The 24,559-nt window shown below is 38.7% G+C and overlaps 1 protein-coding gene across 1 annotated transcript in view; it reads left to right on the forward strand.

The window, feature by feature from the left end:
- Window positions 1-24,559, forward strand: part of ANKRD17 (ankyrin repeat domain 17) — a 69,124-nt gene that overhangs the window by 25,044 nt on the left and 19,521 nt on the right. Inside the window, 13 exon segments of the mRNA XM_032187243.1 lie at window positions 1,809-1,903; window positions 7,504-7,741; window positions 8,269-8,460; window positions 8,842-8,951; window positions 9,756-9,843; window positions 10,867-10,994; window positions 11,419-11,562; window positions 12,126-12,228; window positions 13,751-14,506; window positions 21,502-21,650; window positions 22,750-22,861; window positions 23,044-23,189; window positions 24,401-24,543. Coding sequence (XP_032043134.1) covers window positions 1,809-1,903; window positions 7,504-7,741; window positions 8,269-8,460; window positions 8,842-8,951; window positions 9,756-9,843; window positions 10,867-10,994; window positions 11,419-11,562; window positions 12,126-12,228; window positions 13,751-14,506; window positions 21,502-21,650; window positions 22,750-22,861; window positions 23,044-23,189; window positions 24,401-24,543 — 2,404 coding nt within the window.

The raw sequence follows: 24,559 nt of genomic DNA on the forward strand, positions 1-24,559 counted from the left end.
GTATTTATTCAGCCTTGTTGTCTGTTATGAAATTAATTTAAAGGCTATGAATAGACACTTAGACTTTTATCCTGGCTTAAATATTGCATAGCACATGGGTACCATATGTAAAATGATCCTCAGCATGGAGACTGTAAGTACTAAGATACAAAACTTCTGTTCGAGTCCTATAATGCTTTGAAATAATTTTCTCTTAGTCAAATTAATTCTGAAGCAAGAAATTAATTCTTCATAAAATGAGTATGATAAACTTGATCTGTTTTACAAGATACATCTGCTTAGGTACAGAAATGCCAAATAATTTGAAGGACTTAGCACTTACAAAACATGCAGAATCTGGGGCTTTGCCTTTTAGGTGTCAATGCTTAGGCACCAGGACTTTCCTGCCTCCTTTGGAGTATTAGGCAGCTATCTTGCATCATCTGAGCAAGAAACAAAAATGTTTTATTAAAAGGCCAGATCTGTTCAAACAGAGCAGTTGTTGTAATACTCATTTAGTATATGTTTTATTAGAGCTATTGGAATGGCTCTTGGAATCATAGAATAATTGGTATTTGTAACAGAGATACTTGCTCTGGCATCGCAGTAGGTTTTTCTGCCTTGAAAACTCCTGGTGCAGTGTTACCAAACACCTTCACAAGCTCTGGTAGTTGTCTTTGTGGTGATTATCAGGGCAAAGGCTCTATTTGAAAGAGCATTGGGAACCCAAACTGTCCATTCCCTCAAGAAGTAAGTCTGGGCCCTGAATCCTGAGGTGAGCTTGGAAAGCTGAGTTTAAAATAAATAAATAAATAAAAAACTAAAAATTTCCCCCTATCCACATATGTTCTGTCAGTATCTCTTGAATTTGTGTTACTTCAAATCTCGTGTTTAGGAAGTCGAAATATGGTACTCTTTTTTTATGTGTTGCTTGCTTCCTGTAGTAGAATGATTTCGGGTACTTGAGATCAAGAAAGTTACTAGCTTCTCCCAAATTAAGGGGGAAGGGTGGAAAACGACTGTAGCCTCGTTTTGGGCAGTATCTGTGCGCTTTGTGTTGTTGCTAGGTGTATTCCTAGTGTTAAGATTTAGCTTTATTCATGTTGAGTTACAAAGCAGCTTTTTTCTGGCTTGGTTTTATGTTTGCTTCTTGAGTGAATCATGACTGTATAGTGGAGTTGACTGGACTTGACGTACTTCCAGAACTTGAGAAGCTATAGCCATGAATTAATGTAGTGGTAGAGAGTAAATAATTTCCAAAAGCTTTTAAGTGCCTTTGTAGTTGGAGGTTTTCTATAGGTGGTCAAATTCTACAAATTTCAGCGTGAAGGTCCATCTGCTTTGTTTTGTTGCCTAAGGACTGATAGGAGCTCAGGGGCTGTTTACAATAGCATTTATAACCACAGTAACCCTAAATCCCTAGAGTTGAGCAGGAAGAAGCAGAAAAATCTGTCAACCAAACAAAAGGCTGTCATTCTGTAGTTGAAAAAAAAATAAGTGTAAGGTCTTCAGACATAATAAATCACCCTGGTAAACCTGATGTTTGCACTGCTCGGCTCTAATGTCACCTCAAGGAATGCATACAATACAGACATGATTTAAGCCACTAAGTGAATCGGATGGTATTTTTAGTAAGTATGCTATTGGGCTTCTGCAGTTGTTAAACCTGTAGATATGAACTTGCCTACTGAGACAGTTTTACTGACATTTTTTTCTTGTAACATAGCCTTTTTCTACCTTAATTATATTATGCTAGACCTTCTCTATGACAGTTGTGAAATGTACCTGCTGAAAGTAGTTTGTAACTGTTAAGTACTTTCTCTGTACAGGCCATCTAGAAATGGTGAGGTTCCTGCTGGAAGCTGGTGCAGACCAGGAACACAAGACAGATGAAATGCACACTGCTCTGATGGAGGCTTGCATGGTAAGAGATGCATGACTTAATCTGTGAGGCATATGTATTGTCTTTTCACTTGCAGGAGATGAACAAAGTGATTCTTTTTGGCCTCTTTTGGTATCAAATCCAACTGTGTGATATTTTGATTCTCTGTATGCCACGAATTTTTGTTACACAATGAAGCAAAAATGGGAAAAAGAATCATAGTGGAAAAATGGTACTTCCTACAACAGTAAAATGAAAATTTTTGCTCCCAGGGCTGACAAAATAGTTAATTTCTCGAGACAGTGAGAGAGAGAGATATTAACCCATTCTTTCAATAACAAGGTTTATGTTATGTCTAGCTGCACTTATGTTTTTTTTTTTTCCTGAAGTGGTAGGAGTCAGCAAGTAAGGCTCTGCTTGTCCTGAAGCAGCTTCTGTAGGCTGTGTCTGCCTTTGTGTTATGTCAGTTACTTTTGGCTTTTTGTCCAGTAATAATCATGTAGGGCTGGTTTGATAAGAGATACTTTTGTGACCTCAGTTCAGAGGAATTCATGAGTTGAGAGATAGCCAGACGTAAACACCAGTTAAGTATTTAAAGAAAACATAGTTTTTAAATGCTAATTCTGTCAGTTTCTGGGACAGCAACTCTGAGCATACAATGTAGAAATGCTTTTTACAGCCATCTCCAAATGAAGTAACTTAAAGCAGATTGAGAGTGGCTGTTGAAATGCTTTTGACTATTACAGTATGCACTAAACGTGGGTGATGAATGTGGCTGTAACCTGGCTATTGGAAGCATTTAACATACCTAGGCATGTTTAAGCAGTTTGTAAGCCAAGTGTTCATCTTCCCATGTTGGTGGTTATATTTAGGGGTGTGTGTGGGACTTGTTTCAGTATGATTCACCCAGTCACTTATCATAGAAACCCAGCATAGTTTGAATTGGAAAGGATCTTGAAGACTACCTAGGTCCCAGCACCTGCTATGGGGCAGGGACACCTCCCACCAGCCCAGGCTGCCTAAAGCCTGACCGTGAACACTTCCAGGCATGGGCATCCGCAGCTTCTCTAGGCAACCTGTGCCAGTTCCTCACCACCCTAGTGGTGAAGAATTTCTTCTCAGCAATATAAATCTATCATATTTTGATTTAAAACTCCTTGTCCTATCACTACAATCCCTGACAGAGTCCCTTCTCAGCTCTCCTGTAGGCCCTCTTTGGATACTGGAAGACCATTATAAGGTATCCTTCAATTCTTCTCTCCTCCAAGCTGAAAAACCCCAACTCCTTCAGCCTGTGTGCATAGGAGAGGTGCTTCAGCCTACTGATCATTTTTGTGGCCATCCAGGAAGTTGATGTCCTTATGCTGGGGACCCTAGGGCTGACCTTGCTCCTTGAAAACACAGCACCAGAGGCTGTGTGGGGAGCAACTAGAAAACAGAAGGGGAAATTGTTAAGAAACTTAATTAAGAAAAATACTTCCATGTTGCTGGTCTGTTAATCTGAGGTAGTTGTAAAATGACAGCATAGAAGAGATTACCTTTTTATAAAATTTAATAAGACTGAGAAGAAATCTGATTTTTGGTTTCTTGTGGTGTAACAAATATTGGTTTAACTTTCACTTGAAAAGGTTATGTATGGGTACATTTCAATGCTGAAATAGCAAAATTGATGCTTAATTTAACATTATTCCAAGCTTTTGTGGTGAAGAGAACTTGTTAAATTGCAGTTTTTATGTGGTGTTTTTGTTTGAGGTACTCATAAGCTTGAACCACGTATGTAACTCTGGTTTATCTGCATCACCTTTAAAGTGCATATCTTACTGGAAATCCATTTACTGCTACATATAGCCTCAGGTTGAGGTTTCAATTCCTTTTGCTTTTTCCTTTGGAGTTTACTTTTGCGTAAATGTGCTCCTTGATTCCTTTTTTCTGCACCAACAGTTCAGGCTTTGTTGTGCCCCCTTTCAGAGAAGTGGGTACATTGGTATGAGTTAGCCCTATACTGTTTAATACCAAGGGTTGGCAGGATTAGCGCAATGAGAAATTCATCTAGATACCAGTTTTCATTTCTAGAACTACATGTGAATTGGAACCTCTTTTGGTGGAGAGAAGGAAAATAAAACAAAAAGGAGCAGAACTAGGCTCACCCCTTAATTTTTATTGTATTTGGTTAAAATAAGGATCTGTGAATGCCTTTGAGGCTTTGAAGAAACCTTTGTTGTAGAGGTTTCCTTTTCTATTTAGGGTTTGTAGCTGCAGCATGCTTTGTTCAGAAATTTTGTTAATGCTTTATGCATATGTTTTAGTAATTCTTCATCAGTATGTACCATTTCAACATAAAACTTAAAACTTGCCTCTTCAATTACTTTCTTATTTCATCTCTAGCTAGATTTGTCGTGGGTTGTGTTTTTTTTTTTTTTTTTTTTGTCACAAGCCTTGTGTAGTATCTTGTGACTGTGGCCATAGAGGACTGCCACGAATGCTTCTTAGAAACTTAACTTAGTCGTCTTCCCTTTCCTGAAATAACAACAGTAATGATTCTAAATTCAGCCACAGTTGTCTGTTGAAAGAAGTTAATGACTGCAAATAGGGGGATCATTAACAGTGGCAGTTCTCAAGAAGTCATTAGAAAGCAAGGCATGCAGATAAACAGGACTTCAGCTATTCTTTCTTAATCTGAAATATTAATAAGTGTGCCATATAGTTATGGATTCTGTGCTTGCAGTTAGTTCCCTAGAACATGGCAATAAAATAATCTTGTTTGCAGTAGTCTTTCATCGAGACAGCTTGGCAGACTGCAGGGAATGCTGCTACTTTGTGGAGCTGCGGAGCGAGCTTTCCTTGCTTTGTTTTCCTCCTTTCCCCATGATCCTCCACCAACAGACTAACACATCCATTGGACTCAAAGAAATGTTGGGACCCGTTTCTTCCTAAGCAATAGGAAAACTTCTTGGTGTCCCATCTTTCCTCCGGAAATATTTCCTAAGTGGGCATTTCCACACATTCTCAGAATTAATTGACTGAGAGATGGTTGATGTTACCAGGATCTTCAGTTTTGCTTCAGAAGGAGCAGCTTTCTGTGGCAATACTTAAAAAGTTTGCAGTCTGAAATACAGCAGAGGCTTCTCATCTCGGCATGCTTTTCCTGCAGTAATGCAAGAAAACTGCCCTTCAGGATAGCACTGAATCGAGTATATGTTAGCGAATTTGTCTGTGGCACAGCATTTACATACAGGCCTAAGAGACTGCATGAACCTTGTCCTACAAAGCATTCAGGAAGACTTCTGTCCAACAGCTTTTTTATACACAGCAGTAGTGGTTTAATGCAAATGAGTTGTTAAGCAATGTGACTTGCCTCGTGGGAGCAAAAAGCAGGTTTGTCTAGTTTGGGCTTCCTCTTACTGAAGTAATGTAATTTTCTCCAGTAAGGGACGAGTACTGATTGCCCACATCGGTTGATCTTCAAAATGTGCCTGGTACACTTGTGCAGATTCATCAGACAATGTTTTGTGATCAAATAACACTTACTAGGTGTTTTAAACATATTTTAGAAGAGCTGAACAGGACCATCCTGTTGCAAAGTTTGTTAAAACAGAGATAAAAGTCCCTTGTGTGGTTAATCACCAGGAGTTATTTTCAAGACTGCCCAGTCCATGTACAAAAGTTTGAAGCATACTCTTATATTGCTGTTTGCCATGCTTGAGCTAAATCAGTCTATAATGATTAGTGAGTTATTCTGCACCATCCCTGTATTTCCTCAAGGAAAGAATCTTTGTGGAGTTTTGGAGGTTTTCCCTGAAATAATGTTGTCACTTAATGCAGAAAAAGAAGTGAATATGTCCTAGTTAATGGCCTAGATCTTTCTCTGAGACAAAATTCTGCTGTGCTCCCTGGAAATGATAAGGTATACAGTGCTTCAGATAAAGAGGTTGGAATGTGTCAGATGCAATTTTGTATTTTGTCTGGGAAACAGCTTTTAAGGTTATGGTTTCTAGCTTCTTGACTGTAATGATGGCTTTGGTTTGCTGTTTCTTGGTGAGGATGTCAATGGCTTCAACTGGCTGCTTCTTAATAGTTAATCTGAGTTCAGAATGTACTTACCTTGTCAATGACAACCTCAAGAGAGCCTTGTGTTTGTGGTAAGCAGCTGCTTTTTTAATGCTACCCTCCTATGTTCTGTCTATGAGGCTTTTCCCTGCCTGGTTACTCCAGGCTTGAATGATCATAACTTCCTTCTGGAGAAAACCAATGTGGAGATTTTCTGCTGTTGGACTACAGTGACCAAGCTGATTAATCTCTGTTATAAATAAAATCAGATTTTAATGGCATTTTGATACGTCATTGTCAGGATTTAAATGTAAGCATACAGCTGGAAAGTCACTTCATCAAGTTCCTGAATCTAGGTGTGCTAGAAATATGACAAAGATCATATGCTCAAATCTTTTTTTCTTTGTTATCCGAAGGAAGCAAGCAAGCAAATGCAGGAGCTCCGTTTGGGTAACCAGTTTTACAACTTAACAGTACCTCAAGACTGCTGCCAAGGGAAAGCCATAGTTTGAGGTGGCTCTTGTGATCTAGGAGGAACTCCTGACAAATGGTCTTGCTTTCTCCCTCTAAGGGAAAAGACTAAACAAGTCCGGACTGCTCTAAAATCAAACGGGAAGTGCAATAGTTCTGCAAGTGCCAGGAGACAAGCAGTGTAGTTGCGCATGGCTTTTTACGATAGTAAGGAAGCAAAATTGTTTAACTTAGGCCATGCCCTTTCTTTCATCTCACTCCCCAAAAGCTGGGAATCAGTAAATATTCTGAGGTGCTAGAAGTCCTCATAGAGATGAGGACCAACTGTGTTTCTGATGTGTTGAAATGAAAATATACTGCATAACAAATAATGCAACTGCATGTTGAATCTAAGTTTCCTCTTCTTGCCGAAGCGTGGAGCCTAGACGTTGTGACCTGTTGACAGTGCTTTGTAGTCTTTAAGAAGAACATTGCAACCTGTTCTCCTGTCCAAGTAAATAGATTGAGTGGATTCTCTTAATACTCTCATTTAATACACTGCTTTGCCTCATTAGTAGTAAATTTGTTGAAAGAACATAAATGCACTTTGGTGGTAGCTTATTTCCTAAAATTTTTGCTCCTTGCATACATTTGACAGTCTTCAGTTCTGTCTGCATTGTTCAGTGAAGACAAATACTAGGTGTTACAGCATCGTGGTATTGTTCTTGTGGAGGAGGTATGCTTTTAAAATACTGTAAAGCTTGCTGGGCTTTTTTTTTCCCTCTGGCTAAAGTGATAGCAAACACTTGAACTCGTGTGTCTTCTGTGAAGTCAACCAGTCTGCAAGTTGGAAAGCTTAGTATGTGTATACTGATGCTGTTTTTGAACAACGCACATTCAATAAAAGCGTTCCTGAAGTTCTTCCAGTTACCGGTTTAACAGTGGACCTTTAGTCTTTATCCAAATATTTAAGAAAAACTGTAAGGAAGTTTTGTTATATTTTTGGACTTCCTTACTTGTTGCTCTTACGTGTCATTTGATGGAGTTTAGATGGTGAGTTCTTTAGGCTTTGAAAAAGAACAGCAAGTTTCTTTTTGTTACGAGTTCTTAAACTGTTTTTTTTTTTTTTTTTTTCCTCTTCGTAGGACGGCCATGTGGAAGTGGCAAGATTACTTCTTGATAGTGGAGCTCAGGTGAACATGCCTGCTGACTCTTTCGAGTCTCCGTTAACTTTAGCAGCCTGTGGTGGGCATGTTGAACTGGCAGCTTTGCTGATTGAACGTGGAGCTAACTTGGAAGAGGTGAACGATGAAGGATACACACCGCTGATGGAAGCAGCTAGAGAAGGCCATGAAGAGATGGTGGCACTACTACTTGGTCAAGGTAACTATTGAAGTGCCTTCCGTTAACTACAATTCAGTAGGCATGTGTCTCCTTGTTTTTTTTGTTTTTTTTTAATATAGTACAATTATATTGGTTCCTTTCTGAACAACTTCTGAACAACCCATCACCCTCTTTTTGAGCAGTTCTTTAGCAAAATACTCTTTGTTATACTTTTGTTTGGTAAGTGGTCATCCTGAATTGTTCTGCAGAGCAGCTTTGCATTTTTCAGACAGGTATTTTATACTGAAGGGCTAATGTGGGTAACTTGCACTCTGCACGATATCCTTGGCATATCTCGATAATGTTTTATTACTGAAAAGCTGTGGAGAAGCGCTTTTGAGTTCTCAGAGGGGTTCCCCGAGTAGTTAAAGGAAACTGAGATTTGATGTGTTACGGTTTTAGAAGGATACTTCTGAAGCTGTAGAAATGAGATATAAACTGATAACTTGTGCAACAATAAATAGCTTAATATGCTGATATTGCTTTTAAAAATCAGTATTTTCTGATATGTGTTTATTTTCTTGAAGGAGCAAACATCAATGCTCAAACAGAGGAGACACAAGAAACCGCTCTAACTCTGGCTTGCTGTGGAGGTTTTTTGGAGGTTGCCGATTTTCTTATTAAAGCAGGAGCTGATATAGAACTTGGTTGTTCAACACCTTTGATGGAGGCTGCTCAGGAGGGTCATTTGGAGCTGGTTAAATATTTATTAGCTGCAGGTATGGAGTAATTTTGTTAGTCCTTTTGTAGAAACTTAATGTAACCTTAAAAAACGTGTCCCCAAATTGGTTACACTTTGATTAGCAGCTTACTGAAGTTGGTTGCAAAGGTTTGTGGAATTGTAAATAATGTACTAGTAGGACACTAATTTAGCTTTCGTAGACTTGAGTTTATCTAAGTTTTCTGGGAACTTAATTTCTGGGTTTTGGGTGGTGTTTTTTTTTCCCTAGAGTATTGTTAAGTTATTTAATAACATTGTAGATGTTGTACTGAAAGGAGAAAATTTTTTGCTACCTGATCTTATAAAAGATTGTTAAGATACTTGCATATTTTCTGTTATGAACTCCATAAAGCTTACATGCTCATTAATACTGCTTCAGGGGCTAATGTGCATGCAACAACAGCAACAGGTGACACAGCACTGACATATGCGTGTGAAAATGGCCATACTGATGTAGCAGATGTCTTACTTCAGGCAGGTGCAGATCTGGTAAGTAATTATTTTATTTAGAAATTATAAGTAGGAAATACCTTAATTAATGATGTGTGTTTTGTTTCACGTTCACTGCTGAAAACTTGCTGTTGAGTGTTAATTGTTTTAATTGGATTTATACTGGTTTTTGACCTTTTTACTTTCAACTAAGCAAGAACTGATGATGGCTTTCTAACAGATATGAGACTGTTTTGTTGCCTAGAAGTGTGTAGGTCATATCAAAAACTTCGGCAGTTAATTCGTAAAGCATTTCTAAACCCTTCAAGGTTGCTTGTACAGCAAAATTGAGGATTCTATTTTTCTGTCTTCTGCAGTGCTGAAATGTACTAAGCTAGGAATTGGTGAGCTGATTATGGTTTAAGACTTGCATTTACAAACTTGTTCTGTTACTTAAGCAGCAGTTGACAGTTCTGATGTGATCTATTTGGTGTACCATAGTGGAATTAAGGTAATGAAGGTCAGTTGATTTTTACACCAGGCTTGTGCACAAGTACGTTACTGAAAAGTGCAGTTAAGCCTGACAAAATTCTTTCTTAATCTATAATCACCAGCATGTGCTTTGAATACTTCTTATCCAGGCATCTTAGACCTGTATAAAGGTAGGTAGATGTTCGCATTTGTTGGCAAGATATACTTAAATGCTGTGCTGTTTGAAATTTGGTGTTTGTAGACTGTCAAGCACTGAAAAGGAATCTTCCACATCTGATGTTTTCCAATTAAAAAAGCAAACAGTTGGATTATGTCCTTTTAGATGTGCTACTTGTGATTCCTGAATTCTAAGTCTTTATTTATCTGTTCTAGGAGCATGAATCAGAAGGTGGAAGAACTCCTCTCATGAAAGCTGCAAGGGCAGGTCACGTTTGCACTGTTCAGTTTTTGATTAGCAAAGGTAAGTTTGTGTAAAGGCTTTTGATTTTGGCTCTTAGAGATGCTGTGAGTTAGGGACATACATCAGTAGTAGTTTAATTTAGGTTTGGTTGAAATATTTTAAAGTAGTTCAGTGATCCTTAAACTAGGCTCTTAACAATCACCTCTGGTTTCAGGTGAGATTAGTGGAAACTTCAGCAACTTTTCAGAACAGTTATATTCCACTCACTAATTGCTAGTAAAAGCAGTAACAACTGTAGCATTTACTGGGTGTTGCCATGTTCATGGTACAACTCTTGAGCACTGTCTTGTTCAGAAGTTCAATTTCAAGCACCTGTTTGTTTCAGCATCTTGATTATAACTTGTTCCATGTTGTCGGAACTATCAGCTGCAGCCTTATGACACTGGGCCTGTAGTGTGCATACAGAGCTCAGAACTGTTTTTTTTTTCCTTTCTTACAAGCTGAATGATATTTCTCTTAGCTTCCTGGTGTGGAGCAGGACTAGGCTGAAGTTACCAGTGTGATGTAGTTTTTTCTCTGTAAAGGAAAAAAGCAGAGCTGCAACTGGTAATCTGCTTGCTGGCAGCCAGCTAAGATCCGTGTGTTGAATCATTTGTAGAGAAAGATACCACTCTCTAAAAAACTGGTAGCAAACTTAAAAGGAATAGGTTTGCCTACTGTGTGAAGGTGGGTATGAGCTAACATACCAGTTAGGACAATGGGCTTGGAATGTTAGTGCAGGTAGTGTTTCTGTTATTCTTGGAGGCACATATGCTGAGGGTCAAATTCTACCTGACAAGACTGAGATGTTGAATTTGGTGACTGTGACAGGTTAAATGGGCTTCTAAAATAGAGTTTGTAAATAGAGTTTGACTTGAATTTTATATAGCAGTTGCAAAACTGCAGCCAAAGACAGTATTTTTGTGCTTAAGAAGGCGGCAAACTTGGTATCCCTTCTCTTTTGGTAGAGGAGAACCAATTGAAGTCTCTTTTTTTTTTTTTTTTTTTTTTTTTTTAAATAATCTTTTCTCTCTGTTTTTGAAGGAGCAAATGTGAATAGGACCACTGCTAACAACGATCATACAGTATTGTCATTGGCCTGTGCTGGAGGTCATTTGGCAGTTGTGGAGTTACTGCTAGCTCATGGTGCTGATCCTACACACAGATTGAAGGTTTGTAACTCAACTACCTTCTTATCCTCTGAAGTAGTCTTCCATTCATCTTATAGCTGAAGATATGCAAGAGAATTTACTTCTGTATTCTCTGCAACTGACCCAACATGTCATGATATCAGTAAGATCAAAGAGCAGGTATTTCAGTGAAAACCACAAGCAGGCATTATGTTTAGTAATGTGTTTGTAGGAGTTGGTGTATGGAGGAGCACAGACCTGTTAATTAGCATGAATCTGAAGGCTGAGCTCCAGTTATAGTTGAGGAAAAAGAAGGAAAAAAAAACACAACTGTTTTTTAAGTTCAGTTGTGGACTTGCTGCAGGTGGAATATTAAGGAAGTCTGAATATATACTGTTGTATCTCTCAAAACATTATCGTGTTTTCATTATGATCTTTTCTAATAGTGTGATCTTTGCCTTTTTAGGATGGATCAACGATGTTAATAGAGGCAGCAAAGGGTGGTCATACCAGTGTGGTTTGTTACCTTCTAGACTACCCCAACAACTTGCTTTCTGCTCCTCCACCTGATGCTACTCAGCTGACCCCACCATCCCATGATTTAAATAGGGTAAGATTTAAGGGCTGATGGTCTGTTTTGTGGGGCTTTGTTTGTGTGTGTTGCAGTTTGTTCAAAGTTGAAAGAAGAGAAGTCAATCATGTCATTTCATCTAGTGCTGAACTGTAGGTCAATTTTGAAAATCTGAGCTGTTGTGAAAATGAAGATCCTCTGAGCATCGCCGTGTAGTCCTTTATTTTTCCTATTCTATAAAGATTATTGAAAAAATGTCAAGTAAAAAGCCAGTAACTGAAGTCTGCTTTAATGAGGCTGTTCTTCAGAGTTATATTTGTAGCCCGCTGTGGCTTATTTCCTTTTCCAGAGTATAGCACTAGCACTGTACAGTACAGAGATGAGTCGTCTTTGGCAAGTTATTTCCTAGGTGAAGAATGCCAAGCATATGGAAGTCAGGCGATCTCAAATGGTTAACTATTGAACTCAGCATATTTAAAACGTATGAAATGTTATTAGTTACCATGAAAGTCTGCTTTTCTAACAGGTTTTGTTTACCTTCTATTGAACTATCACTAGATTAGAGTATGAGGAAAATAATCTATTAGTATCCAACATTTTAGGCTCCTCGTGTACCAGTGCAGGCGCTGCCCATGGTCGTCCCACCCCAGGAGCCTGACAAACCCCCTGCTAATGTCGCCACAACCCTTCCCATCAGAAATAAAGGTCAGTCTTAGTTCTGGAGCTTATTTTCTAAATATCCGTTAGAAGATTTAGGGTTGCGCTTACAGCAGAGTAGTGCCTATGAAGAGTGTTAATGAATTCAGTCAAGGAAACTGTCAATTTTTTTTTTTTAAAGGATTGGTTATCTATCAAATATGAAGTATCAGTCATCTAACCCTGTAATCACAAAGCGTCAAGAAATCTGCCTAAGTAAAAACATACATATATATTAGTTTGACATACTGGACTAATACAGAATGTCACCCAGAAACCTATATAAATTTGCTAGTGCAATTTGTAGCAACTGTTACGTTCCATATGGTAGTTGATTGGGTAACCCGTGTTTTCTTAGGATAGTAGTCTTGGAGTGGGTTTGACTAATTTGACTGAAGGCGGAATTTCTTGTGCTACAAAACATTTAGTCTGATGTGGCTTAGCTCCTCCTAGGACTAAATTTGCATCTATTTTGATATCACTATTTTGATAACTTTACTCTTTCTGTACTTTAGAAGTCTCTTCCAAAACATTTTTTTTTATCAAGGATCAGCAATAGTGCAAATACAGGCGTGCATGTCATAAAATTAATACTGTGTGTACACTTGTATTGTTCTGGAAATACAGCAAGGATTACTGGAAGAAACTGGGCACCGCCACTGGCTCAAATCCTGGGTTTTGATTTGTCTTTCACCCTTCAAAATTAACAGGTTGTTCCTTCTCCAACTGGTATGGCAGACCATGTCAGCTGTTTTACTGTGGACTTCTTCATAAAAGATGTATTGGATTAGTCCATCGCTCATTCTTACAGGAAGGCTGAATTATTTGCCTTGCCTGGGCAGAGCTGAGTTTTGACACATCCAAAGTCATGTCTGCTATGGATAAAATGTAGTGGCTAAACATACCCTGTTAGATCATGTTAAATATAAATGACTATCCTGGGTTCTAGCACTGTTTGTCAACTGAGCAAAGCTGGATACCTGTAGTGAAAGGATTCAGTGTTCCTAGAAAGTGTAGTACTTCCTAAAACGTACTAAACTACTCGCAAAACTGGTGGCCTGAGCAAAGTCACGTGTCCCTTGAGATGTTTTTGTATCGCTTTTGCTGTGCTTCAGGGCTGTAACGATACACTTATGCCTTAACACGATGCCAGTCGCAAAAGATCAAGTGAAGAGACAGCATATCCTACCCTTTTGTTTCCATTTATCTTGTAGCACCACTTGATAACAGCGGCTCTTGAGACAATCGCTTCATTTGGCGAAAGTATAACAATTGTTGGAGTAAATATTTCAACGTAGCCTAGGGGTTATTTGGAATGTATGCGCAATAATCTATACTGTTAATTTGCAATCTGACTGCTGTGTTAAAATTGATAGTGAAAGATACCGTTTCCTTTTGAGGGCCTTACAGTACACTGACCTTCTGTGGGTGCTGTGTCTTGGTGCATTTAGCATCCCAACAGTAGCTCTATAATGAGGATGCCATTCATATGCACTTCCATTGGTTCTGAGGGGGTTTCTTTTTCACACAGCTGCTTCTAAACAAAAGTCCAGCAGTCATTTGCCAGCAAACAACCAGGATGTACAGGGTTACATCACCAATCAGTCTCCAGAGAGCATTGTAGAAGAGGCTCAGGGCAAGTTGACAGAGCTGGAGCAGAGGATAAAAGAAGCCATAGAGAAGAATGCTCAGCTGCAGTCCTTGGAATTGGCACACGCTGACCAGCTCACCAAAGAGAAGATTGAGGAGCTGAACAAAACGAGAGAGGAACAGATCCAGAAGAAACAAAAGATTTTGGAGGAACTGCAGAAAGTGGAACGAGAGTTACAGCTGAAAACTCAGCAGCAGCTAAAAAAGCAATATCTAGAGGTAAAAGCGCAAAGAATTCAGCTCCAGCAGCAGCAGCAGCAACAGTCTTGCCAGCACCTGGGACTACTGACTCCTGTTGGGGTAGGAGAACAACTCTCAGAGGGAGACTATGCACGATTACAACAAGTGGACCCCATCTTGCTTAAAGATGATCCTCAGCAAGCTGCTGCGCAGACGGGTTTTGCACCAATTCAGCCTCTGGCGATGCCACAAGCTTTGCCTCTGGCAGCAGGTTCCTTACCTCCAGGGTCCATCGCAAATCTTACAGAACTGCAAGGTGTAATAGTTGGACAGCCAGTGTTGGGCCAAGCACAACTAGCAGGGCTGGGGCAAGGAATACTGACAGAAACACAGCAAGGGTTAATGGTAGCCAGCCCTGCTCAGACGCTCAATGACACGCTGGATGACATCATGGCAGGTGGGTTTATATTGTTACGAGCAGGTATAATATTTGCTTAACCAGTTGAGGGTATGTCAACTTCTTTGTGTGTGTGTGTGTTTGTGTATTCCCGCTAGCTCTGCAGCAGTACCTCTAGCCTACTGATAACCCTGTGTTGAGGTTTTCAGAGAATTAGTTTTAACTTTTCGATTTGCAGGGTTGCTTTTCCTTTTGTTGTGCTAACAGGTGCCTGTTTGTCAGGTTGGTATGTCAGAAGTAGCATTTGTACTTCTTTTCTGGTTTGGGGGGTGGATATACTAGAGATAAAAAGTTTTTCAGCCTGTCTGTAGCTCAGGAATAACATCACGATGGTGCTGTTTGTTAATACTTTTGGCTAGTTGACAGAGAGCTGACTTGAAGTGCTCAGAATAGGCTTTGAGCCTACATTATGCCTACAACTTGTAGCAAACCTTTAGGCTTGTCTTTTGAATGAGAGCTGCTGTAGATGGCCTTGAATAGTGAACCATTAGGAAACTTTTACTTCTGTTCAGAAGAAAAGGCAGTAATTCCATTAACTTTTTTTCAGTATATTCATGGAAATTGTTGGTTTGTCAATGAAAAAATCTAGCCTAACCAAGTTTTTCGAGTTGCTCTGGAGATTTTTGTCCATGTTATATCAGAGCTTTAAGGCCTTGAAAGGTAGCAACTAAAAATAATGAAACAGGCCTTAAGTACTTGGGAAGTGTGAGCTGCTAGCATTGCTTTCCTTTACATGTGCTTTAGTTGCATGTAGTCCCTTGTTAGTGTAATGGCTGAACTACTCATTCTGAGTACTTGTTTGAGTACAAGTTAACTATTCAGGAATGTTGGGAAAAAATCATGTTACTTGATTGAAATTTGTTAGGGTGCTCTTTGTGAAACTGATGAATGTTTATTTTTAAAAATGCTCTCTGTCTTAACAAATCTCCTTTATAAGGAGACAGTGTAAGACTAATGCAGCATGTTCAGATGTGAGCTGGCGAAAAGGCAGGTCTCCAAAAATATTCTAGCCCAAAGGTGCAGAGGTGTGGAGCATCTCTTGCATGTACTGCAGGAATTAGGGGAGTACAGTAATGGTGCACAGTGAATAGAGGATTTGGTAACTAGGAAATTCCAGGTGGTGATTGTTTGAAATTGGAACAAGGCTTCTAAAACTGTGGGATGAAAATTAGGCTTCTACTGAGTACTCTGATGTTTGGGCAAAGCCCCCTTAAAAATCACTGAAACTTACGGGAGACACAGATTCTATTCAGAAAATCTGGTGTTAGTTTAAGCCTAGACACAAGAGTTGGAAGCTGTCAGTGAGTACGCATCCAACAGGAGACATGAGACGGTAGATAAAGCTACTTACGTCGTGATAGTGTGCACTGATGCTGAAGGTCTCTCATGTGGATCTGCTGGGATATGTGCCAAAATCAGATACTCAATTCAAGAGAGAGAACGTGGTTTGTGGGTAGCTATGAAGTACGCACGCAATGCACTTTAAATATGACTTAAACCTTCAGTTAGAAGACACTTGCGATGTATTTAACTGCATGTAACATACTGAGGATCTGGGATTTTAGGTCGGCTGGCCCAAATCCAAGTGCTTGTGCATCCTTTTTGTGAAAGTCAGATACTTCCAATGAGTGAATGTATTTGTACTCTTTAGTCTCAGTACATGAGCACACACATGCAATTGGAAATGAGATCTAAATTGTGCTTTGGAAGGCCTTTGTGGGAAGTCTGTTATAGGCTGTACAAATGAAATTCCATCTCTATTTTTCTGCCAAGTGGTAATTTTCAAGAGAGCAGACAGACCTGACTATACAGCTCTGATGCCAAGTTTATTGCACGCTTCAGAACTTACTGTGGAATGGAAATGGGTTCAGTGTAACACAAAATGTTTAAGCACAGCAGCGAAATACTTCGGCAGTAGTTTTCGGTACTGCTTTAATGGGAACCCTCTAGATTATCCCGCATGGATACAAACCTCCTGTTCCTGAGGCAGTGACAGACACGTGAGGGTAGTTCCAGCACAGATGTGTGGCTTGCAGCACTAGGTGAGTTTCACCAGTTACAAAAACAATGCTACACCTTGGCTGAGTAAACTTTATATAGTATTCATCTGTGTTTTTATTGCAAGCTGAATTGTCCCATGTTAAGTACTTTTTAGAACAAGGTCACGCGTGCAAATGCTCTTATTAGTGAGAGGCTAGGGTAAGATAGCAATGTTCCTGGTCAAGTGCTGTTGCTAGATCAACTCTGGGATGATAAAGTATATTTCCTTGTTACTATAGTAGCTAATTGGTGTTACCAGAGCTCTGCAGAAGTTGTCTGGAGACACAATGGGAAAATGTACTGACTTGAGGGTTTTGAGGTGATTGTGGCTTTTTTGGTTTGTTTTGTTGTTCTTTTTAAAGTAATAGGGAAATTGAAAAAGTAGTAAATAATCTTGCAGTTGCAATGTAGGGTTCCTTTCTGATCCTGCTGGAATCAATGACAAGCAGAGGGCTTGCTCTTCAGCTTCAGATGCTGGATAAGGTGTTTGCTTGCTGAGAGGCTGGGTGAATTAGAAGCATGTTTTTGGCAGTGGAAAAGAGATTATAAAACTCTTAACTCAAAATACTGCATATGTTAAATGATGTGTGATTTAAACCATCTTCTGTTTTTAACACTAACCCTATGTTGAAGTAGATCACTGTTTCCAAAGGAGTATGTCTGGGAACAGCCTCACAAAGTATTTCTGGAATCTTGAAGTGCTTGATAGTTTAATTCCTGGAAGCTACCTTGTGAGCTGAGTCAGTGATAGTTTTAACTAGCTTAATTAATACATAAGAAGAGAATACACATTGACTGTTAGATCTTACTGGGAACTCAACACTGGAAAAAACTACAAGAGAAAGCCAGCATCACAGCAAAATAACGAAATTGAATCCTATCTGCAGTGCATGCAGGAGATCTGGAAAACTATAAGGATGGAAGCTTTTATGCTCTGGTGTGATTATGATCAGTTGTTGGCAATGGTTATGCTGTTCTTACAAATGGATGGTAGATGCATTTAGACCATTGTTCTAGGAGTGTTAAGAGACTTGTGTCTATTGCTAGGCAGCTGGTTTTGTACAGGGTTGAGCCTGTGGTAGCCTGCCTTTTAAGACTGGATCTTGACATGGAAGAATACTCAGGATGGGCTAGACTCTAACAAAAAATCACTGAATTAAAGAACACAACTGCAGTGTGGTTTTAGGGCTTCATCTGCAGAGATGTTTGTGTATAGAAGCAATACTATGTGTTTGTATTAGAATTCAGAACATTACTTGGGTCCTTGTAATTCAAGGCATGTTATGCATCTGAAGTGTTTGGTATTGATTTGTAAGCACGCTGGCAGGAACATAGCTTTTAATAACTTAAGGTACTAAAAAAGCAATGGCAGTATAAGATAGTGGGGGTAGATGAGAAGAAACTGAGGCTGTTGAATTGCCTTAAAGCAAGTTGGAAGAAGCTACCATATCTAGTATTTTTTGTAACTTTATTTTATCAGTCCCTCATCTTGCCTCGTTGCAATGGTGGTGTGAAACAGCACTTTAATATGCTTACTGTTGAAGTTGTAAAGGAGATAAAGAATAAGCACATGAAAAGAATGCTGTGCCCACAATCAGACAACACTAGTATCAATCTTGATGGTTGACAAAGATAATAAGGAGTTTAGTTTCTGTAAGATATTGCACTTAGTGAAAATTGGAAGTATTCAAGGAAGGAACAAACTTGATGACCATAAAAAAAAATATACTCCTTTGTGAAATGTCGGGCTTATTTTTAAAGGCATGTCTTTTATTTTAGGGCATGTAGATCAGTGAGGAGAGGAAAAAAAAAAACATTGTCTCAGCTGCTACATATCTTATGTTTGTTTTGAAGTTTTTTGAAATTTTTTGTTAACTTGACTGTTGTCTTTCCTCCACTTGGCTTACACACGCAGCGTATAAGGAAATATTTCTGAATGGTGGGGCTGCTGGGCTTATGGGAGAAGGCAGCAGCTGTGATGTCCTTTTTTTATTTGAGCTAAGGAAAAGTTGAGATGTCCAGGGAGAAACCAGGATGAAGAGCAACAATGCTACTAATGGCAATAAGTAAAAAAAAAAAAAAAAAAAAAAAAAAAAAAAAAAAAAAAACCTGACTGCCCAGTATCTTAACAAATGCCAAGACTTCAGTTTGGGTAGTCAAGCGGTGCTTGGGGTGGTATAAGCTGACAATTAAACTTCTTGGAGTTTTACCTTGTATCATCGTGTTATTAAGATTGGTAGTTGGTCCTGTACCAAAGCAAGTGTATACTAAAATGCTTGAATTGTGAACTAGCTTTGAAGACATCGCTATCCCAGCCATACAGTTATGAGGGTCTAATGTTGGAAGTGCAGGATTTGTTAAGTATTGCAACTGGTCTACTAAAGCAGATGGAGGGGCAGAAGGGAAGTACGAAGCTTTAGCTGTCGATGTGTTTAGACTTATTTCAAGATAAAGTTAGTTGGTTACTCTTATTTCACTGCTCAAGACTGGTGTAAAAACCTTTTGGTTTATTGAGAACATCTAATATTTCTGTTTGGACACAGTCAAGGTTCTAGTTACTGCACTTGGCATGTAGATTAAAAGTAAGAACTCTGCATAGGTGGTATTTAAAGAAAAATAATCCCAGTTGTTAGCCATAAAAAATAATACTTCAGTGAAATGTACTTCAGGGATATGAAATGTTTATATGTCTGTGAGTTATTTCTGAAGCACACTTGAGATATATTTAATGTGAGAACTGTAAGCCACCATGCATATTGATGGTCTTTTCTGCTAGCATTCATAAAAACATTTGCATATGGATTGTACAATAAAGGTTTTCTTCTCTGGGAACGAGGTTTTGGCTTTTAAACAACCTCTTTCCCCTGCCCTCTCCTTCCAGTGCAACACAGTTGGTATAAGAGGCTTTACCTGAATTGATTTGCCCAACTAGCTTGATTTTTTTCTTATTTTTTTAAAAAATGCTAATAGTTTTAGTAGTGGCTCCTGTAATGCAGTGCGTAACACAGCGCGTACTCCCCAGCCCCTATATTGGGGTTCTAGTGGTAATCCTTAACAGCTGTAGAAATCCCTTGTGCTACTGTAGCGGGTTCACATTTTTCATGGGTTCATTTTACCATCTTTTTCTGGTCCCTTGGGACCAGATCTGAGAGTAAAGAACTGTGTTTTTTTTTCATTCCATTACTGTTTTAAGCTGATAGAGCTTTCTCTTAGATCTTGGAGAAAGGCAAATTTATTCTTTTTTTTTCCTCCACAATTGCTCATTATGGCCATGTGTGTAAATATGAGAACAAGAGTTCAAACATTGTTATTTTCTATGAAACAAATGGGCTACTGTGTTATTAATGAGGTTATATCTCTTTACAACAAGCATAAGAAAACAGATGAGTTTAAAGTAGGCTCTCTGCTGAATAATATTAGATGAGACTTGAGTTAGCTCTGTACAATACGAAGTTCCTGTATGCCACAGTTTTTGACTTTACATAAGTCAACTTTGGCTCGGCATCTGCATTTTTCTTTTAATCCATACCTAGTTTGATTTTTTTTCTCATAAGATGAGAACAAAAGGTGATCTGATAGGAACGTCAACGGAGGTTGGGTCTTGTTTTAGTCTTAAATATAAGGTTAGGCATGTTTCTTATGCCATAAGTAAGTTTTTTGTTTTTGTTTTTTGTTTCCTTTCAGTGGCATTTGTTAGCTTTTTTGCTGGGATTTGTTATAGGAAGTCCAGAAATCAAATTAGTAATGGATTCAAAACACAGCTGCCTTGCAGAGAAGGGAGTTGGCATGATAGGCATGTTATGGTAAAATTTTTGTGACATCTGTTGAAAATGTTTATCCCTTCTAACTAATTTTTAGAGCAAGTAGCCATGGGTGGTAATCTGGAATGCAGCTGATTACTAAACCTATTTGAAAAATAAATGTGATCCCAAAAGTTGGGGATAAAGCAAAGGGGCATTACGGAATACTGAAATAAGGTTACTCAGTGTTGTGTGTTCAATCAGAGTGGACAATGTGTAAACCATATTTCTTTCATTTTTGCAGTTAAAGGTCCTTTTGTGAGCTTGAGAGGAGAATAGTATAGCACTTCTTCACTTTCTCCTTTTGCTGATCATACCTGATAAAGACTTGTAAAAATAGGGGAGAAAAATCATGAAGAGAAAGCACTGAATTCCTTTAAGGAAAACTGGATTTTTTTTTCCCCCAAAGGCTGTTTTAGTATCAAGTTACCTCGGTACTTGCAATCGTTATATGTATGAAATGAATTTCAGGGAAGTGTGGCGGTTGGTGCTATTTTGTGTCATGTCGATATACTGTCATCAACTGTAAAATGGTATTACCTTTTGCTTGTCCTAACCTCTTTGACCAAAGTCTCTGCAAAATGGCTGTTAAGAAGCTTCTACTTCACTAGTTTCAACAAGTTCTGCCATGTGAGCATCCTGGTGCTAGCTCTGCTGCTTTTTTTGTGATGTTTGGGGAAGGTGGTGGGTGTGGGGGAGGTAGTTGCACTTCTATGTGGGAATCCTTAAGCTGTTTTAAGGGGAAAAAAAAAAAGCATAGATAACCATTGATTTGACTTGTTTCACAGTTCAGCTTTTAAAGGTATGTAACTCCTGGTCCAAATAATGAATGACTTGTAGGAAAGATTTTTGATATATATATTTAAAAAAAAAAAGTATATCTATTCTGTAGTGGGCATCTAGAAAACATGACAATCTGATACTTATGTATTTCTTTGGTGATCTGATATAGTTAACCTTTTTTCTAATTGATAAATTCAAAGATTTGAGGGCTCAAAGATTGGGATAAACATGTAGAAAATATGCATTTGTGAATAGTAAAGTATTTGGGGAGTTACGTTGGTGGGAGTTTGGTCCCACTGGCTACTTACGGTCATATTAAAAATGCAAGGTAAAATTTTTGCCTTTACTAAGTGTAATTATTCTGTTCAACAGCAGTGAGTGGAAGAGCATCTGCAATGTCAAACACTCCTACCCACAGCATTGCAACTTCTGTCTCCCAGCCTCAGACGCCAACTCCAAGTCCTATCATTTCTCCTTCAGCCATGCTACCAATCTACCCTGCTATAGATATTGATGCCCAGGTAAGCCTGCCATTGGCACTGCAGCATAGATGTGTAGCTGTTTTGCCTCTGTATCCTGAATAATTCATATATAGTAAACAGCGCTGTTGTATAATGAATTGGGTTCTAGAGACTTGATTAGCTGCTTTTGGAAAGCCAGTATAACTCTCTGAGAGTGCAACCCACTTTCCTCAGTGCTGTAGCTGAACAAAAGGCAAAGTCATTGAATGATCAAACACTTCGTATTTCTTTTCTTCTAAATACTTTTGGGGCGTGATTTCTGAAGACAAAAACAAGATTTACAACTTGTACACTGCTTTTCCCAGTTGTGCTTTAAGTTGGTGGCCAGTGATCACTAAGCTTGACAGAAGCATAAAAGTATTGAAAGAAACAATCATTTTTGTACTGTTTTAGCAAGAGGATATGAGCGTTCTCCTTTCTAATTATAGAGAAGGTATATTTATAGAAGATAACTTAAAAGCTACTACTTTATGTTGAATTGCAGCTAGCTGGCCATCCAAAAAAAAATGCGCATAGTACCTTGCATATATATTTGCCGTGGTTTTAGACTGTACGTACATGGTTAAGATGTTACGGCTGAGATACAGGCAGGGTGAATAAGATGGAGGGTGGATTGTTGTGGATTGCAACGAGAGATTATTGTGGTTTAGCGAGAGAAGTCTCTGGGAAACCAGTTCTAGCTAGTTTAGCCACTCATGGCAATGGGCCTGGTTTCTGCAGGAGACTGCTGCTCCTGCCATAACCTGATGTGCCTCCTTGGTAGACAACAATGCTTATCAGTACTGGGCTTGGTTATCTTGGGTCATAATAGTGTAAGTCAAAACTAAAACTATGCTCTCACTGATGAAATTTGTTTTTAAGCAATCTCAGTTCTTGTCAGGTGTTCATAAATCTCCCAACAGAGTTGACTTGAGTAGCGGAATCCTGGTTACGAAATTGAACACAAAAGTAAACTGAGGTACTTGATCAGTAGATGGGCCTTAAGGTTACAAAAAGTTTTTGTTGTAGATACAGTCATATTTTGGCTATTAGGCCTTATAACAGAGTTTGTACCCTAAAAGGAATTATTTATCTTGTATATGATGTCTGTTTCTTTTAGACTGAGAGTAATCATGACACCGCATTAACACTTGCTTGTGCCGGTGGCCATGAAGAACTAGTGCAAACACTGCTAGAGAGAGGAGCCAATATTGAACACAGGGACAAGAAAGGTAAGTATTTTGCTATGGCAGTACAGACCAATTCTAGTCTTCCAGTGTACCCCAGTAAATAAATACACAATACATGTAGTCTTTATGCGAAGCTTTTAGGCTTGCTTTTTTAATGGTTTAACATATGTCACTTAACCTGAAGTTACGAATGCATATTCTTCAAACATCCTTTTTCATTCTAGGATTTACTCCACTTATTTTGGCTGCCACAGCAGGCCATGTGGGTGTTGTTGAAATTTTACTTGATAATGGAGCTGATATTGAAGCCCAGTCGGAGAGAACCAAGGACACTCCCTTGTCTTTGGCTTGTTCGGGAGGGAGACAAGAGGTGATGTAAAACTTAAGTCTTCAAAAGCAGGTTGTAGATAATGTTTTGTGTCAGTATACCCAAGTATTTTTCCAGCATATCTGTAGTAATTTAATTCACCGTGCTGTCAGGATGGTGTTTCTTCTAAAAAAAAAAAAAAAAAAAAAAAAAAAGATGTGAAGAGCTTAACATTTTTCAAGTTGTGTATTGCAATATGTGTGATAAATTTATTTTTCTATTTAATAAGTTGGACCAGAGCTCTGAACAGACCTTATAACTAGGGGCTAGTTATAGGGCTTTTACTAGCTTAATTAGATGTGAATAGGAAAGTAAATGGGATGAATGTTCCTGTTGAGAAGCTAGAGCTAGGCATGAATGGGCTTCGTATAGGAGCCAAAGGAATATGCTAGTTGATTCTGCACAGGAACATAGGCTATCAGTGTACTGTAGATCTCTACAGTTAAAAATGATGATAATACCAAATCATTTTTCAAAGGATTGATCGAAGTAATGTAAGGGAAGTCTTTTTAATGTTATCAGAAATACTGTGTTCTGTGACATCAGAAGAAAATTAGAACACGTGATCAGAAACAAATAACTTTTTTGTTTTGTTTTGTTTACAAATTTCAAGTGTGTGTTTCTGTTAATGCTTCTGTTTGGGTTGCAAAGGCCCCAAAGAAAGCTATAGAACCTGATGCAGAATACTGTGGTTTTGCTAGATAATTACTTCTTAGACAAAATGTTACTAAAAGTTGCTAGCTCTTTAGGCTCTTTATTGCCATTCAGAAGATGTCAATTACCTGATTTCAAGTCAAAGTTTTTTAATGAAAAAGCTTTTGGCTTCAGCTCTGTAGGACCAATCAAAACACGTTTTATGCTTGCAGGATGAAAGTGGAACGAGTGATACATTGGAATGTATCACAAGTGAGGCATTGGAATGGGCTGCCTAGGGAAGTGGTTGAGTCACCATCCCTGGATGTCTTTAAAAGACGTTTAGATGTAGAGAGCTTAGTGATGTGGTCTAGTGGAGGACTTGTTGGTGTTAGGTCAGAGATTGGACTAGGTGATCTTGGAGGTCTCTTCCAACCTAGATGATTTTGTGATTCTGTGAAAAATGCTTGCTCTCTGGGAGATGTCAACAGTATATTTAGGTTTTGAAAAGCCGTGGATAGATTTGTGTCAGATTTGCAAGTTTGAGAGAAAACAAGATGTTATTTTTCAAAACACTGCAGGTGGTGGAGTTGCTGCTAGCTCGAGGGGCAAACAAAGAACACAGGAATGTCTCCGATTACACACCTTTAAGCCTCGCTGCTTCTGGTGGCTATGTGAACATTATCAAGATTCTGCTAAATGCTGGGGCAGAAATCAATTCCAGGCAAGTTTCCTTTTCA

This window comes from Aythya fuligula, chromosome 4 (assembly GCF_009819795.1).
Source record: "Aythya fuligula isolate bAytFul2 chromosome 4, bAytFul2.pri, whole genome shotgun sequence".
In the NCBI taxonomy this organism is placed as follows: Eukaryota; Metazoa; Chordata; class Aves; order Anseriformes; family Anatidae; genus Aythya; species Aythya fuligula.